Below are 19,877 nucleotides of genomic sequence, written 5' to 3'. Positions count from 1 at the left end.
ATTCTAATTAAAAACCTGCGCATCGAACACCCCACTCCTCTACATTACGAATACACCATCTAGCACCCCACTCCTCTGTTACAATGACATCGTCATCGAACACCCCACTTATCCCGTTAGGAAAGGGGATCCCGTGTATGTGTGTCGGCGAGGCGGGACGATAAGCGCGACGCTCGCCGGTGCTGTTAGCGCGGTGTGTCTAAGTGCAAGGCCATGAGCTGGCGCGCGGTGCACGGGGTGAACATGTGGTTTAGAGCGGCGTCACACATCACACGGCGGAGACATGAATATGAAGTTGTGAATGCAAGTTCGTTGTCGAAGAATCTGTGCAGTTTGTTTCGTGTCTATGAATTAATCTACCCATTTTCATTGTTTCTAAAGATTAAATGCGGAAACAAATCTACCGTCAGCGTATTCTTGAATGGTTTTTCGTGAACAGACACCACTGTGGTAGCGGCGCGCGGGCCGCAGTCGCGAGGGCGAGGACCCATGGAGGCCACCTGGGGACTCCGCCCCACGGCGCCAAGCAGGGTCCGGTCATCAGGCGGCTGCGACTAGCCGCGCGGGCCGGCCTCAGCTTCGGCCAGTGCAGCGCGTCTGGACCAAGGAGCATTACTGTATATTAGCTCCAAGGTCTGGACGAGCCAAGCGCGGCTCCAGAAGGGGGGCGGTGGGGGCGATAACCCCTCCCGAGACCAATTATATTGATTAGTGTACATTTATGTTTACTTAAATATTTAATCTCATATGTTAAACTTTTATCTCATCAAAAGTTGCATGTAGCTACTAAGGTTCTGTATTTGAAACCTGTAATTTGTAAATAATATTCCAAGGCCAATATCTGACCACTCTCATTTCTTTTGCAACTACGACCTTTCTTTGTGCGACAGCCCCTCCCGAAAAGTCAATCTGAAGCCGCCATTGGTACGAGCCGTCGAGACCACGGGCGCAGACATCCTCCCTCCCCTCCCCCTCCCCTGGAGTGTAACAAGCCCTAGCCCTTCACTGGGGGGGGGGGGGGGGGGAGGGTGCTTGCGCTTGCAAAACCGTGACCGTGAAACTGGATTGAAAAAAAAAAAACATAAAACTTCTAAACTATGTTTCATGGAAAACTTCCTGTATATTGTAAAGTTTCCTTCTTACTCCAATGCACATGGGCCAACATGTAGGCAGTATACCACGTACAAACACCTTATTCATATCTGACTTGTGTCGGTTAAAGCCCCGAGCTGAAAACTCGGGCCACGCAGCCCCCCCCCCCCCCTTTTTTTTTTGTTCCTCTTACCACGGCTCAGGCAAATCATTCAGAATTACGCCCCTGATCGCAAAGCTGGGCGAAAACACAAATAACGAAATTGGAATTACTCTGGGACGACCTTCGTGTAGTTGCAACCGAAACTCTGTACGTGTGTGTGTGTGTGTGTGTGTGTATATATATATATATATATTTTTTTTTTTTTTTTCATTTTCCCTGAACACTCCACGGCTAGAAGATAAACCGTAATTTAAAGGGGAAAAAATGTTTATTTGCTTTTCGTTTGGCTGACAGCTGCAGTTGTTATCGAGTTATAATGGGGCCGCGGCAGTAAACCGGAAGTCTTTTAACCGATCGACATTAGACCGACGGTCATTAGACCGATAGTCTTTTCTCCGACATTCTCGTCAAATGACTTCCGGTCTAATGACTGCTCCCGTTATAACTACATACACAAAAATATTCTGTATTCGTACAAAAGATTCCTTTGGAAACTAGTTGCCAATAAATAGTTTGTGTCACTACAATATATATATTGTAACTTTTTACAATACATGGCTATAGTTATTTTTTCTGACATGAAATACATTTTTCGAGATAATACAGAGTATTTCTTACGAAAATTGGGGAACAAGTTTTTATTTTTATTTATGTCTTATTCAAGTATTTTTTTAAACATAGATACTAGAATATTCAATTATTGGACTATTTTGTTTTATTATGTATATTAATATAATCAGGAAACTATTCAGGGAACGTTTTAAAATACCTTTACCTATTAGAGGTACTGGGACAATAGACTAAAATTCCTGGGTAAGAATGGTAACCCAGTATTACTGCGTATACATAGTTGCTTTCACGTAAATGTACAAATGTACAAATATCTGTAATTTTACATGAATATTTATGTTCCATATATATGTACACTATCGAGTTGCCCCCCCCCCCCCCCCCCTTCTCCAATACCGAGCAATATGTGCATTCCGGAGGGCTCGGGTTTGTATCCTGGTCAGCCGAACTAGGTTCAGTTTTCACTATTCCTTATAATCATTCCAGGATTCCAAGACAATGGGTTTATTCTGTAGGCCGTGTCCGATCATCTCTTCCAAGTGGTGGTTGTTCTTACGTCGCGAGACATTGATCATAGTGGAAAAGAAATCTGTCCTTCGCACATGAACATTATATTAACGGTTTATTGACGTGATAACGTCTTATAAATCGATGAACGCCGGCTGAACGCGCGAAAAATTGTCACCGTTCCGCCTGAGCCGAGCGTGCAAGAACCGGCCAACCACCGTGCGAGAAAATCTTCTATAATATCAAACTGGTTAATGCGGTTTTTTTTTTAAACTAATTGTTCGTAATTATATTCAAACAAATTATTTAAATTAAATATGCAAAAAAAACTGTAAATACTATTTAAAAATTACAAGAATGCAATTTTTCATCAATGTTTTCTTATGACGTTATCACGTATAATTATCGTTCGTAAACCGACTTGACGTCCTTCTCGACATTGTAAGCTGGGTTCGCCCCTGGTTGAACGTGGTGGACATGACGGGACTTGGGCGGAGGTCCGGCAACAGCGCACAATTTGCTCATTGGCGCCCGCTCCGATGCAGCTGTGCGTGGCGGCTGCACTGGCCCAGGGTTGCCATGCTGCTTCCAGCGCGGTGCAGCCCCTGTGTACTGGCAACTGTGACCGCAAAACTTCAAGACGGATACATTTCAGATAAAAGTATATTCAAAATCCCCATGATACTTCAATATTTACCGGCATTTTCATAACAAAATATTATTTTTAAAACACGCGTAAAGTCATCCTAAATATACACCCACTTTAAATCGAATTCCCGAAACAAAACTAATAATCCCACATCGGCCTTTTCGGTGCCATCATAAACTTCCAGCATTATTTGGCCAGCTTAATCGGAAAGGTGTTTTAATTGAAAGTTTTACAGTGAGACAAGACCTTATCACGGGAATCAGAATAATTTGCAGACATGAAACGTCCGGTGAAGATACTTGAAAGCACCCAAGGGTCTTGCACTACACCTTTATCTTCATTTCTCCGCCATTCAATGTCATGGTTACTGCTCAAATCTCATAGTCGCCCCATGGACGACGAGCAGACTGCGCTCCAGGCCACAGCCTTGTGCTTAGAGGCGATGCCGCGCTAGAAGCACCAGCGAGCGTCGCACCTATCACCTCGCCTCACCAACACAGATACACCCCTGGCCAGGCGGGCCCCTCAACGCACTGTTGAGTCGAGTGAAGTTGAGCTTAATGGGCTGAATGAGCTCCACTAGCTTCGAGAGCTGTTGAAAACTCTCGAAACTCAGGGAATGGAACTCTTAGTGCTTCGAGTCACTTTGACGGGACGACGGCAGCTCGGTTTTGGTAACGTTTTTACTGTCGCTCATAAATTATGAGTCTTGCTCAGGGAAAAGAGGTCAGCCCGGCCCGAACGCAGGGCTAGAAGGGGTGGCGGCAATTTTTTTTGTAGACTGCAAAAAAGTATTAAATAAAGGAGGAATACAAATAATAATAATAATAATAATAATAATAATAATAATAATAATGCAACATTTACTAACATTTCTATTTTACTCGTTATCAACAATGGTGTTTTCAATGGAGAGTTCATTACTCAGTTCGTAGCGTGTTTGCCTGCGCAGAGGCCGTGCAGGAGGAAGGATGCGGGTGGCAGCGGCTACCTCCGAGAGGACGGAGCTCAGGACAGACGGCGTATAGTGGTAGGTCACTCTGAGTTCGGACACCAGACCCACGCCACCGTGTGCCTGGTAGTGAGGGCAGTGGGGGACCGCCCATCACATGTCCTGCCCGCCGCTGGAGGAACCACAGGGCCGAGCATGGCGTCTGCCACTGACACCAGGAGAGTGGCGACTGGGCGCACCTCGCGACCAGGCCTCGAGATGGCGCCCAGAGCTTCCACGCGCTGTTCAAACTGATGCTCGAGATTTCTGGGTGGCATCAGTTAAAAAAAAAAGGGGGGGGGGTTGTCTGTAAAGTCGGTTGAAGGAACGATATTATTTACAGTTTTTGCAAATTTCATTTAAATAATTTGTTTAAATATAATCACGAACAATTAGTTAAAAAGCCAGCCATAACCTGTTTGATATTATAGAAGATTTTCTCGCACGGTGGTTAGCCGGTTCTTGCACGCTTGGCTCAGAAGGAACGTGACAAATTTTCGTGCGTGCAGCCGGCGTTCATCGATTTATAAGACGTTATCACGTCAAAAGGTTGGTTGGTGGGAGGGGAGGGCAGCGGATTGCCGGAGTGTTTGGAGTAAATAGATATATGGAATAGCTTCCGGTTAAATAGGGAGTCAGAGATTTCTGTTATAATTTACATTAAATATACGGAATTTTTAAGTGAAACTTCTTTGGGCGCGATGGGAGTAAAATTTCAAGGCCCAATTTTAATGCAACGTTTTCTTGAAACATTTTCTAACCTAACTTAAAGCTATGAGTGTGCGGGAGAGGTCTGGGTAGGGAAGACTCTAAGTGCGTATCAGGTCGAAGCCTATATGCTCTAATCATGCAGGTTATGAACCATGCAGGAGAGGTAGCGTGCATCGTGTGCTAGGAGGGCATTGGACAGCCATGGCTGCGATTGGCGCCATGACTGACTATTCTAGACTAAAACTAGATAAGGTGGGTCCAGGTAAAACCTGCATAGATACAGGGCTCATTCAAGCGGGGTGCAAAAATCATGCATTATGTGTGCAGGTTGTCAAGTAGCAAACTTTGTTGCAAGCACTATTTAAATATTCGAAATTACGAAATGGTGAGCCCTAATCCCCCTTAAAATGAAATAGTTAATGTTGGTGTGATGAGCTAGGTGGCGGAGACCAGCAAGTTTAAGAAAAAAAACTTACGTACAAATTTTATGTAGCGTACTAATTCTCCGGAATGGTGTCTGTTCACAATTATTCCCCCAAGTTACTAAACCCTAAATGCAACACATCATTAAAAATCACCTCTTGAACGTGGTTTTCTAGTATTTCTTCCGTAAGGAAACACTATTGCGAGTACTTCTTCACTCGTCTACGCTAAATGCTGGTTTGTTCTTGGCAAGCGGCCATTTAGTCGATCGCACCTGTCCGCAACGCGTCTTCAAGGACGGAGAGATAACGAACAAATGCGTCGAACTTCCTATCATCTAAGTCAAGCGTGCTTCTAGGACTGAGAAGATAACTCGTTTCAGGTTAGCCATTTCCAAATTTACTTTCCAATTGCTGTGCAAGTAAAATACCTTTGATTTAATTTTTTTGGACATGCACCATTTATTTTTACACTGTATGGCATAAGAAACCTCAATAACGGACCAAACATGAATGTACAAACACAGAAAACAAGCCAAAATCATCAGAAGTCAAAAAATGAAAAACATAGACAACACAGAAAATCCCGGAGAAGGAATTGGTCAAAACATTATTACAGCACAGACGGATACAGTAGCAACAAGAATAGCAATTAAAGATACTGATATTCAAATTCATATTTTTTCAGTTATTGAGGTTCCTCGTGACTTATATTGTAACCAGTAACGTCGTATGTAAAAAAAATAAATCTTATATCAATTTTACCCATTGCCAGAACCAATCAAATAACGTACAATAGTAAAAGCACATATTATGAGACCTTTCCTAATATGAGACCCTAGACTTTCTCAGCCGGGAGCTCCTGAACTCTAGCGGACAATACACTAACTCGGTGTAGGGAACGTTTTCTTGCGTGTGTATTGTTTTTATTAGCGAGCGAATGTGCAGACAAGCGTGGTTACCAATTTTGTGTTTTACGAGCCATCGAGTTTTCCACCGAGATAACAGAAACGGCTTACATATAAATCAAGGTAAGGTTACTTGTTATAACATTCATACACACTGATTGCTATATAGATGAGTGGTTATGTGCATGCTAGTGAGATTGTGTTTCGTGCACTTTTTATATCCGCAACACAATGACTTTTGTTGCGTATTGATGGCTCCTATTATGAGACCTACAGAGTACCCTTTTATGGGATACTATCTCATATTAGGAACCGGGTCTCATATTAAGAGCTTCCTGCTAAATAAAGTGTTATGCATTTAAACATCAGAGTATCATTTAGATATCGCCTTGTTACAATACAATGATGATTTATTATGTTATAATGTAATTAAATTGCTTCATATCTAATGTATAGCAATATAATTTTCGTTATTAACAAACTGAAATGACATATTTCATAATTAATGCTGGACTTAGAATATAAATTCATAGGCATAAATTAACAGTTTTCTTTGCCTAAAATTACATTTATTTGAACTTTATTATTGCCTTTCATATTAATGTTTTGCTTTTAGATGGATCCTAGCCGAAATCCGAAAAGGAAGAAATGGGACAAGGAGCAGATTATCCTAGCTGTCAAAGCTATACAAACAGGTACTATGGGTTACAAGTCAGCAGCGAAACATTTTGGGGTACCAAAAAGCACAGTGGAAAGGTATGTGAAAAATACTGAATAACGTTCTGATGATTTGGTAAATGTGCCATCAGGAAGAAGGCCTACATTAACCTGTAAACTAGAAAATGAACTTGTAACGTACTGCATTGAGATGGATAAAAGGTTTTATGGGTTGAGGAAATGTGATATTAAAAGGAGGGCCTTCCAACTCGCCATTACTAATGGTATCAAACATCCATTCTCAGAAAAAAATTATGTATCAGCTGGTAAGAAGTGGATGGGTTCTTTCTTAAAGCATCATCCACAGTTGTCATTAAGAGTTCCCTAAGGCATTTCTCACGCCAGAGTTAAAGGTTTCAGTCCTGAAAATGTGAAAAAAATTTTTGAGCTCTATGTAACTGAATTTGACAAAATTAAAGGCCGTTCTCACAGGTTGTACAATGTTGACGAGACTGGGGTAACTGTGGTACAGCACAGAGCTGAGAAGGTAATATCCCTGCAAGGAAAACGAGAAGTAGTTGCACTGACATCAGCTGAGAGAGGGTCACTCATAACAGTCGTTACTTGCATGAATGCAGTTGGTTCTTTTGTCCCTCCATTGATAGTGTGTCCAAGGAAGAATATGAAAATAGAACTCATGGATGGGGCACCAGCTGGTTCTATTTGGGGATGCCACCCTTCTGGATGGATTCAGGGGGATTTGTTCACAAAGTGGTTTGATAATTTTATTGAATATACAAAGACATCACTTGAAGACCCTGTTCTTCTTGTTCTCGATGACCACTACTCACACACCAGAAATGTTGATGTGATACGATTTGCTAGAGAGAACCACGTATCAATCATTTGTATCCCTCCTCACAGTTCACACAAAATGCAGCCACTGGATGTAGGCTTCATGAAGCCACTGAAAACCTATTATGCCTCAGAAATACAGTCTTTTTTAATAAACAACCCTAACCGTATTGTAACACCACTCTTGGTTGCAAAGTTGTTAAGTGCAGCATATCGACGAGCTGCAGCAATGGAAATAGCAGTCAATGCATTCCGCAAAACAGGATTGTACCCATTCAACAGTGATGCGTTTCGTGATTGTGACTTTGTAATTCACAGTTGTCAAGAAATTCCTGATAGAGATGTTCATACCAGTGCAACTATCATCGCCACTTCGAATGACACATCATGGTGCAGGACCATCTAATTCTCAGCCTGTTCTGCCTATGGATCGCCCACATTTTTCTGGCACAGGGCCTTCTGATGCTAGTCCTGCTCAAACTATGAACATCATACCTATCTCTCCTAAAGACATTAAGCCACTTCCTAGTCTTTCAGCAAATGTACAAAGCCGAAGATGTGGCAAAGCATCTGTAATAACCTCATCGCCTTACAAATCCGATCTCCTGAAGAGTTTGGAAAGAGCTACAACAGCAAAAAATAAAAAAGAAGCTGCAGGGAAATGTCATAAAACCCTGACGAAAAAACCTTCTGCCAACACACAAAAGTCAAGATCATGAAGTTGTACAAGAAGATTAATGGAACAATCCAGCAGAGACGAGTCGGATGATGATTTCGACATATTATCAGATAGCTCTGGTGAAGAAGACAACGATGCTGAGTGCCTCTTCTGTGGATTAATATTTTCAGATGACAAACATGGCGAACAGTGGCTACAGTGTACTGTCTGCTGTCGTTGGCCTCATGAACATTGTGGTGCCACTGACAGTCACTTTGTGTGTCCTCAGTGCCAAAAGAGGATAAAGAAATAATGTGTCCCATATTAGGAAACCTTTTTTTTTCCTTTGGAAAAGTGCAGTGTCTTCCTTTTTTTGCAGAGGACATAAATTTATTAGTTTAAAACAAAATGTATGTATTGCATTGTATAGTTAAACATATCAAGTGATTCATTATACATTAAATGTTAATTTATGTTCACTTAATAAAAATATATGAATTTTATTTAAAAGGGGTCCCATAATAGGTGCATTTACCTTACCTTAGCTTCTATTCTTATTTAAAAACCAAATACATATTTTCAACATGCCAGTTGCTTTAGACGACCAAATGCACGTTCGCTAAATTTTAGCAACGAATAGTTTTGACATTCAGATTTCAATAAACAGTGCACTTACGTGAAACTATTCGGCAGAAACAATATTTTCTGAGAGGTATGAAAGAAAGGGTTGGGGGTCATTTCCACGGGAAGGTTGAAAAACAAAAGCTCTGAACTACGCTAGTCAATGTAAAACACTTTACACTGCAATGCGGGTGATGGCTGTGGGGTCATGTGTATGCTACGCACAAACCATAATTCCTAGCGAAAAGTCATTGAGCTTCTGACTTCCACCAAAATTGTGATGACACTCGTGGAAAAACAGATCACATAATGTTACAATCTAGTTTCTCAGATTATAGCGGACTCCGAACTACTTGCACATCGACTCGCTGCGGATGACATTGAGTTACGCTGGAATATAAGGGCCCCGCCTACCTGAACGCACACACGGTGTTCAGAGCTTCAGAAAAATCACCAATTTCAAAACTGACCAATATATCCGAGTGGTGTCTGTTTAGGAAGAAGCATTTAGGATGTAATAGTATTTTCAATGCTCTGTCTACCACATTAGCATTCTTCAACCAACGAATCAAACAGAATTTGAAAAAGTAACGCTCCGGAACCTGTAACGGACACAATATCAGCTCTTCGAGCAGGAACTATATTTAAAAAAGAAACCGTGAAATTGGTTAGAAAAAAAATGTAGGCATGAAACATCCCAGTGAAGATTCTTGTAAACACTCGAGGGACTAACTTTATTTCTCCGTCACAGCATGTCATGGTTAGCGCTCGGAAATCTCGCAGTTGGCAGCCTTGCGCTCAGAGGCGACACCGAGCTTACTGGAGGCCATGAAGAGCGGGGGGATGCGGGTGTGGGGGAAGGAGCGACCACGTGTCCACCACGTGTCCGTGCTGACCGCCGGGAGACGATCCAGCCCGCCGCCACGAGTTCTGTTCTCAGTTGTACACTGCCAGGAACTACAGTCAGTTTACGGACTTTTCAACGAAGCTTTCAACTCAAGTAAACGGAAGAGTTCTTCGCAACATCAGATAACTGGATCTTCGTATAAACAACGTCATATTTCATTCTTAGACTTCCGAGATATATTTTCGTATAGACAGGATTAACACCCACATGGACGAATCAAGTTGTTTTTTTTTTACAGTATTCTTAACCAGTGTTAGATTGATGTGCTTGTATATCAAGATTATTATTGTAGATTCGTGTTCAAAGAAAGTGACTTTAACAATCCGTAAATTGACGTACGTAGAAAGCGATAAATTTACGAAGAACACTGAAAAATTTTTTAACTGTGTAGGTGTGCTGCGTCACTAACGAAAATAGACTTATTGCGGTAGGCGGAAAGGTTCGCTCGCGTGTTCCTTGTAAGGCGGGGGCGGGGGCGGGGTGATAATACCTGCGGAGGGACGCGTGAATCACCTGCCGCCTCGTCTTACGACCACGAGCCTCGTGGCGGCACCCTGAGGCACAATTAGTTGCTTCGCGAGGGGCAGTTGCACACGGGTACCCTTGGTGCCACTTCCGAGAGGACTGTCCAAGTCGAGGCAGGTGACATGGCGCGGACTGCAACGAGGCGCACCGGTTGGCAGCATTTTCTGAAACTTGCCTCCACGAGGATTCGAACCCAAGTTTCCCAATCCCCCTCAGTTTATCACCCAATCCCCTTCCCATCCACTAAAGCTGTCATTATAACAACAGTCCGCCTGGTTGTCGACTTAGCAGGTCCCCAAATATAGGTTATAAACCCTTGGGCAATATAAAGTGATACGAAAGCTTTCCTTAAAATTATGGCTAAATATAGGGATAATTCAATATTATGAAGCCTAATCCCCTTATTTATCTAACTAAACTAAAAAAAATCAGAGCTTTATAAGTCTTTCAAATTTATCTACTGTAATGAAAATTTAAGGTATGAAAAAAATTATTTTCGTGTTTTTTAAATTCATTAAAATCGTCTATGAGAAAATTCGTAAACGAAGTATTTCCTGTACCAGGAACCACTTTTATCAGTTCGAGTGTGTCCGTTACCGATGCAGTGTTTACTAGTGATAAGCAAGGGGTGACAGGATATCAGAAATCTTTCGACGCTAGCCTAACGTGGTGAATAGCCAAATAAATATATTTTCGACTGCCATTTGTTTGTTTGCAAACGACTTTTTAATTTTTACGTGTTCAAGTTAATAATTTGACAGTAGTAAATAAACATAAAAGTTTGTAAACTGCGGGTGACTAATAACAGACTATTGTTATACTTGTACTACAAGATGGAGCCACGAACCGCTGAAAGGCCCCAAGAATGCATGAAGGGACACGGGCGAATTGTCCTTTCAATAAAGGCTGCATTGGCGATGAAGGCTCCAGCGGCGCCGGAACAGGCCACGTGCCCTGGCGGCCGCGACCTCAAGCTGCTCGGATCCATGGTCCGTGCGCCGCATCCATGAGACCAAGTCATCCGCGTAGAGGGGGAGGGGAGAGAAATATTCGTACACCAATTGGGGGCGCGGAAGACTACCATAAAGGAGGTATTCCGCCTGGCCTCTTCGAAAAAGGCGGAAAAGTACCATAGCGGAAATCTGCCATAATTTCAAAGGACGAGACGGAATCCTGCCATACTTTCTTATACACTACATGGATAGAGTACAGCGGCATTTTCCTCGAAGAAGTGTGTAGAATACAGGGTAGACAGCGCTGTTTCTCAGGTTAACTTTAAAGCTTACAGATAGCGCTTCTGACGGTGATAGTTGCAATAACAAATCACTTCCAGATCGCAGACGAGAATAAAGAAATGTTTCCAAAAATTGTATTATATGGAGCAGCACTGTACCTATTATTATTACGACGATTAAAATAATACATATGATCGTTTTCCTCCTGTTTTGACGAAGGAGACGGAAAAGTACCATAATGGAAGACTGCCATAACAAAAATGGACGATTTCTTATACATTCCACGGAAAGAGGAAAATGGCCTTACTCATAAAATCGTAATGTAACTAACTTCATAGAATTTACATTTTTGCACACTGGAATAATTTAAGTAATTGTAGTTCATTATTTAATGAGTGCAAATCCAACGCAAATATTCAAGGGTTTTCTTATGTAATGTTTTCATTATTAGGGTGATAGAACACAATAATCTCAGATATTTAGGTATTTAATGTCCATATTAAATTAAAGTCCACAAAATGTATATTAAAAATGCTGAGATTCGAGGGAAATATTTTTGTGTAGTGCAGTTTATTGGCACAGGTCAAACAACACAGGCGCTCTAGGGGAGACATAGTTGTTGGTGGGCTTTACACAGGTTTGCAGTCTTTCAAAAATAACCTCTGCTAAAATTTAAGTATTTTTTCTAATACGAAATAAAAAATATTACTATGCATACCATATTATTCTGCTTCTTTAAAACTGTCAGATCAAATTTAAGTTCAGTTTTTTGTGCATTACGACACTTATAAACGAAATATAACACATACATTAAAAAATAGATACCATATAAGCACATTAACACAAGACATACAATGATACATATCAATAACTTTACTACAAAACACGAAAAAACACAACACACAGATAGATAAAGTTCATAGTAACTAATTGGTTACTTTGGTTTTCACAAAAATCTTAAACAGAAACTAAAATGGTGTATACAAAATAAATATTTAGATTATAAAAGTTTTAAATAATTTTAAGCTGAAGTTTTTTACCAATGAATGTTTCTAGATTATTCAAAAATAGTTATAATTTTTTACAAATTTTATAGTTACTAATGGTTTTAAAAGTGTCACTAATCCTAAAATTGCAAATTGAAATTCTTAATCCAAACCGCGATATTATGTCTGAAGCATAAAAAATGGTAATAAAACGTATATAATAAAATGTTTATCACTGATTGAACGTCTAGTAAATATAAAACGCAAATTAAATTCATATAGGAATGTAGCATATTTAAAACGAATTTAAAAGTACAAATTTTAAAAATAATAAATTAAGATTTTTTTCTGCATACTTTCAATTCTATTACAATCAAAATTAGTTATTTATTACAAATTATGACACAATATTCTATATACAGTATAGCCTACACAATCAGGTATTGATGCAGAGAAAGTTATAAATTTAATAATACTTTAGATCTTCAAGTGCAACAATTTGGTGAAAAATAGAAACTTGGAATCCACTATAACTCGAAGGTATTAAAAGTGGACACCACGTTTAATGTCATTTCTTACTATGTGATAATTCTGATTAAATGAATTAGTTTTTTTTACTTAAGGTTATACAATAAATGCTATCGTAAATCAGAGACGTTTGTTAACTTGAAAACCAGATCTGGACAGCTGAAATATCTTGCTGAATAGTTTCACAAACATATTTCCGTTTTTGTTATCAGCATGTTTTCTTGATCAATTCTGATTACAGTTGTAATATCATTTATTATTTGAGATAAACTACTACTTTGCGGAACACCTAATACGATGAAATTGCATTTGCAAATATGACTGCAAAGCGTCTATTTGTAAGATTATTAAAACAAATATATACCACAACTTGTTTGACGAGGCCTAAAATTGATAATTTTTTAATATTAAGATTGGGTTGGAAAGTATCATAGGCTTTGCTCATGTTAAATAAATAGAATATTTTATTTATATCTGGATGTTATACTGGCTCGCACGCGCGCGCGCGCGCACACACACACACACACACACACACATATATATATATATATATATATATATATATATATGTATGTATGTATGTATTATCCTAAAAATATTATTTCTGAAAAACCACATAGTTATCAATCAGGAAGATCGTCTTTAACACACACAGTATTATGTATATATCCTGATTGAAAACTACGTGGTTTTTCAGAAATAATATTTTTAGGAATAAAATTCATGTGCCTATAAATATTTTTTTTATAAACAACGTCTAAAATACTAATTTGTCAATAGTTTGTGACTAAAATTTAACCTTCAATAATACTTCAAGAAAATATGTACCGATAAATGGTTGAACACACAACATCGGTATACAACCACTGACTGATACACACTTCATTCAAATATTTTATGTTCAAAAGCAAAATTTTTTTAAATGTTTGTTTGATCTTTATTTATGACATGCTGGAATGATAATTCTACAGTTACTAAAAACTAAAACGCTAAAAAACTAAAAAAAAATATTTTTGCAAAACTCCGTTCCCCCGGAGAAACCCCCGGAATGGCCACCGCATGGGGAGCCCAGGAAAAGAAACGGGCTCCCCATTTGGAAGCCACCTGGAAGGTTTTTTTCTGTTCCACCCACCGTTTCTTTGGTAGCCTGACTTGTTACAAGGGATTGTATTCCTACCAGAGAAAATGCCGCCATTCTCTCTGGGCAATCCGCCTTGGAGGAGCCGGGGCGCGAACCCGGGTCCTTCAAGTCACAAGGCAGGCGCTCTACCCCAGAACCAGAGTGGTAGAGCGGATACTTGCAGTCTTCTTAACACTGACATGATGTTATTCCACGAGTTTACTGTAGTTTCGTGTGGCATTAACACGTGCAGTAACATCTAACCTCGGTAACGAACAAATTTATGTGTTCTTATGTTCTTCGTTCAGCATGAATTGTGTAATTTCAAAACAGTGAAATATAATTTATATAACTATTCTGGCAATTTTTTAGTTAATTTTCTGCAAAAAACGTACAATAATTATATAGAACTATAGACTAGTACAAAAATATAAAAACTGTCGATGGTAAAGTTATTTTGAAATAAATGTTAGATATTAAATGAGTGTGTTTAGTTTAAAAAATGTGTGTGCTTACAAGCATGAAGTTATTTTATAACTTTTTATTTATTTGGTTTTAAAGCCACAGAAAAGTCAATCTTGTTATATCACTTTTGGCTTTTTTTTTTTTTTTTTACCGTGTGCAGCTAATACTGAAAAAAGCTATTCAAACAACTGTTTGCAAATAGGCATTTTAAAAATCTTTAATTAATTACTAAATCAATTATAGTGTTGGAGATGTCTAATTAAAAGGTACATTTCATACTGACATCGCCGGAATTTTAGGTAATGATAGTACTGACCTTAACTGGATCAGTTTCGGAAGACACTAGTTTTGTGATATTTGCTTACTTATTTAGAAATATTCACATTTTTTAAATACAACTAATTTTATTGAAACTTGCAGTACTCCTGAGTATAGTATTCTTGGTAATAGCTTACCTCAGGGTTAAGCAGGAGCATAATAGTTTTATTTCATACAATTAAACCCTCAGAAACTTTAAAAAAATCATCGGGATTATTAAGCATGAACTTCTTTGAGTACACAACTACAGAAAGTTCTTATTTAATATTTGTGCACATCGCAGTGACATCGCTATTTAATTATTTGTAATTTTAATTGTAAAAAAATTGGAATTAGGTGTTTTTATTTTGGATGTGTAATATTTCTACGTGTAATAGTATAAAACATGTATTATGTTTAAACTTTTATAGTATCAAAAGTTCATTTAATGGTTGTATATGTTTATTTTCGTCCAAAATAATATTTTGTACAAAAAATATCCTACAAGAGATTTCACTTTTCTTATAATTTTTTTTGTTCTAATTTATTATGTTCGAACCTTTCCTTCAGTTCAACAACTTAAGTAAATATAATAAATTCGTTATGAAATTAAATTCTCCACACATACTACACTTGATATTTTGAGATTATTACGAAACAATATATAATTTTACTTTAAATACATTGTTTTTGCAAACGTACGGGTTTCAAATACCAAATAAATAATTTAATTTTTTAAATGGTTCTTTCAATTGGGGAGATTGATTATATATATATATATATATATATATATATATATATATTGCTGATTATAATGTATGTCATAAGAAACCTCAATAACAGACAAGAAAGTTAAATGTGCAAACATACAGAAAACGCAGGGAACATCATAACATTTAAAACATAAACAGAAAATTACGTAGAAATAATTGGTAAAGAAATTATTTCAGCACAGACGGACACAGTGGCCTAACAACGATGAGACATTAGCAACAAGAACAGTAAATAAAGACGAAAAGTACCTTGGACAACTCACAGAATTTCATAACATTCTACATCATTTATGGCCTATACAACTTGCCCCACGCCTCCAAGGACTTCTACAGTCCTTGTTTGACATGGATCCCGAGTGACTCATCTCAAACTTACTTTTTTTGGACTCAGGAATAACTGGTCCTAGTTTTTTGTATATATATATATATATATATTCTGTAGTTTTGAGTCAAGTCTGCTTCCAAAACTTCCCAGTCAATTGCACTCAATAATTTCTGGCTCTATATTCGCCTCTAAATCAGATAATTTTACAAAACGAAACGTAGTTCTGGAGTTTGACAAGGGAGGGGGGATATAGTGATATCTAGACAGTTCTTGCTCGTGCAACGACTTGGGTGCTTATTGAACAGCAGAGCTAGAAACGAGAAACGTTTTTTCTTAAACTTGTGATATATTTAAGTACCTAAAAAGAAACAAGTCGAGGCAGTTTTACATTATTGCTTTTGAGCGCTTTTCTATGAATCGTGAGTTTTTTCGGGGCTTTGATGAATTACGTTACACGGCATGTGTATGTGTGTATACATGACATATCTAAACATACACATCAAAACTTGTGGCTACATATGCAGGACGTGTAGAGGAGGCATAATATCCTGAAATGCATATGTCTGTCGCTAGATATGAGTCGTTGCCGCGCACTAGAAGATACACTGGACCACTGTTATGTGGAATGCCATATCTGCAAGTGCAAGATGCACAACTAACCACACGCATGTTGTGTAATGTGCACACAATACAGTACAGTGCCTAATGCTGGAATGTCAATATCACGTCGAATGCGACGCGAAAAACGCTTTGCGATAGCAAAATATCGCGTTAGTGTGAACATATGATGTTTAACCACGAGAATAATAAAAATATAAACGATTATAATTTATATAAAAAATTTCTTACCAAGCTATAAATGTTTACAATGTTTTTTTTTTTTTTTTTTAAATCGACAAGTCTGAGAGGAAAATGTTTAATCAAAATTTAGCGTTCATTCTGAAAAACCACTGTGCGTGAAGACATCTCAAAGTTTACATAGATAAATGTAGTAAATTTACTTAAGCACCAGTCCAGACATCATTCGAAAACGAAATTCTGGCAAGCATTTCAGTAGGCCGCACTGACGTCACAGATAAATCCAACGTGATTGGCTAGGACATGACGCCGCTCGCACTGCGCTCCTGTGACGGTCGCTCAGGCCTCAGGGCAGGCGCATCGATCCGCCGGTGCTATCGACCTGACATGTTTATTTCGGGGGCAGGACGCCCCACACAATCTGCAGACTGCTCAGGTGCGGGCGGTTGCCGCTGGCGTTCCGTCGAATGTTGCACTTACGTAAAACAAATCGTGATTATCAGATTAGCTTTATCTACCAAGCTGCAAGATAAGTGTTTTCGACGCCGCAACGTAAAGTCGCCTGCGTGATGTCCCTTCAACGCTGGCGCCTTGTAACTTGTCAGTCGTGACTGGAAGCGCTCGCTCATAGAGGAAGCATGCAACTGCGAGTGTACGGTAGTTATTTATATCTCTGGCGACTATGGAGGAGGAGGAGGCGCTCTTTCTCTGGCCGTGACGTGTCCTTTCCTGCGCATCTTCGCCATGTTTTCTTGTAGCACTAACGCCTGGCCATTTTCTCAGAGGCCACGCAAAGGCTCATATCTCCGCTTTTATAAAACTGAGTTACCTACGTCCATTTGCAACACATTCGCCTTGACCTCAGCTGGCATTAAACCCGATCGGGAGCACACGAACGGCTCACATAGGTTCATACAGCTACCTCATATTCACCGTTTCCCCTCTCAACAAACAACCTGCCCCCCCCCCCTCCCGCCCCCCCGGTCCTACTTCCAGACACACACACCTACACGTACACATATACATAGCCTTCAATTAACGTTTAATGTATTTTCTCAATGTAATAAGTCTACCTGGAAATATTAATTTTTCGGTAGTATGGTTTATCAACATGAGAAAATTATATATATATATATATATATATATATATATATATATATATATATATATAATCGGAATGTCTGCAGGAAGAAAACGCCGATAATGAGAGGTCAGAGAGGAAAGGGCGTGTTGAAAATAAAAGACGATGTATTTGCGGTCCTCTGAAGGTACAAACAAGTTTGCAGTCGAACACATCCTCAATAAATTCTGAAGTCTCATTTCGCTCATCAAAATTAATACAGATTACAGTTTAGTATTATGTCTGGGTTATCACTCTCACTTTATTTCCAAATCTTCCAATTTACCAACTCAAAAAAAAGCATTTCCGTTTATAACACAACGCGTTGGTTTGTATAATTGTAAATGATTTAACTTGCTTTCGGGAGAAGCTGAGTTCGAATCCGGGTCCAGTCATCTTGATTTCAGTTTTCCAAGATATACCGAAAGCAGTTCAGGCGAATGCTGGAATATTTTCTAAACACTGGCCCTAAACTGCTTTGTGCGTACCTGGAACTTGTCGACGAAGTGACAAAATAAATTCAACGTAGTAAATGAAATAAATCATTGTTGCTGTGAAGTGACACGTAAGCAATAAGAATAAAGTGAGTAGCGAACGTAGCGCTTCTTAGCTAAGATGTTAAGGCTGGGTTTCACACTCCATGATATTTTTTTTTAATCTTCATTACTGTTATTTAGGGGCTATTTCAGTAAAGTGAACGAACATTATACCTCTCTTGCATATGTTTTCATGTTACAAATATTTTCAACGGGTATTAAGTAAAAGAAATATAATGGATGTAAAACTTTGCCGCAATGTTCGTCATTATTACCACTTGCGCGTCTTTTTACACCCATTGTATCCGATGAAAATATTTGTGAAAGCAAATCTTACGCAAAGAGATAGTGTGTTGAATTTACATAAATGGCCCTTGCCTAATACCAATGACGAGACAGTATATAAACCATAGGTGTAAATGAAATGACGCACCAGGCATTCCGGAAGCTGCTGCCCCTCTGGCCGAAGGAGCGGAACTTGTTGCCGATGCTGTCCCGCCGCTGCTCGCGGAAGGGGTTCAGGTGCTCGGGGTAGTCGTGTGCGCTGATGGTGCTCCTCCGGCGCATCATGGTGCTACACGCGGGGTCGGCAGGGAGGGAGCGCGCCTGACATCCTCCTCCGGCGGGGACGCGCGCTAGACTGAGCGCCGCGACGCTCTGATAACCGCCAGGCGCGCGTCGCGGCGCACTGCTTGCCGAGGGTTCCCTAGCCCTCTGACGTGCTGACGTGGTGAGCCACGAGGACTGCTCCGGTTACCAGCCGGGACAGCTGGAAGAGGTTGGGCAGGCCTCCACCGGACCGCGGGTTCGCTGGGTGATTGAGGAGTCCCAGTGTGAGAGCGGGAGACCGGGGTAGGCGCCAGAAGTGATGACTCCAGAGGGCTTAGGGAGCATCCAACTTGCTGGTGAGCCGAGTGGAGTAGGGGGCCGGAGGTGGTGCATAAGCTGGGATGGGTAGCCTCAGCCTCTGTGCATAGCTAACGGCTCTAACGCCCTCCTGGTTGCGTATGCGGCGTATCCGCATCCATGCCCATGGGGGCCCCAGCCTGGACATCCTTATAGGATATGAAGGCTGGGTTATCAAATAGGTTGGAGGAGAGATCCTCACAACCTGTTTGCCGAGCCCTTGAGTCCCGCCAACCCCTTCATCACATGTTAGGAAAACACGTGGAACAATAGTGAGAATTAACTTTCTATTGTTCATTTACAGGTTGCACTTAGATAACACACAGGACAAGTGATAAAAAATATTTAGTAAAAAAAAAATTTAGGAAACAACTTAAGTATGAAATGTGGGCTATAATTCAGTTTTGCAAAAGATTTTCGCATTATTTCAGTCTTTTAGCGTGTTTTTTTTTTTTTTTTTTTTTAATATCTGTATCGTTATGATGTGAATTGACGCCACAATATAAGTTATTAACACTACAATTAAGGAAGAAACCCGTGTTATCTTTTTAC

At 39.7% G+C, this 19,877-nt stretch overlaps 1 protein-coding gene across 2 annotated transcripts in view; it reads right to left on the bottom strand.

The window, feature by feature from the left end:
- Nucleotides 1-19,144, bottom strand: part of LOC134541917 (uncharacterized) — a 37,753-nt gene extending 18,609 nt beyond the window's left edge. Inside the window, exon 1 of one of the 2 annotated variants that reach the window (XM_063385659.1) lies at nt 18,853-19,144. In XM_063385659.1, coding sequence (XP_063241729.1) covers nt 18,853-18,989 — 137 coding nt within the window. In that variant the 5' untranslated portion in view covers nt 18,990-19,144. The remainder of the gene's footprint in view (nt 1-18,852) is intronic. The other variant, XM_063385660.1, reaches the window with a different exon arrangement.
- Nucleotides 19,145-19,877: the final 733 nt, after the last annotated feature.

Source organism: Bacillus rossius (assembly GCF_032445375.1).
Source record: "Bacillus rossius redtenbacheri isolate Brsri chromosome 4 unlocalized genomic scaffold, Brsri_v3 Brsri_v3_scf4_2, whole genome shotgun sequence".
NCBI lineage: Eukaryota > Metazoa > Arthropoda > Insecta > Phasmatodea > Bacillidae > Bacillus > Bacillus rossius.
The sequence above is the reverse complement of the archived record's forward strand: the minus strand, read 5'-3'. Positions and strand labels throughout refer to the sequence as shown.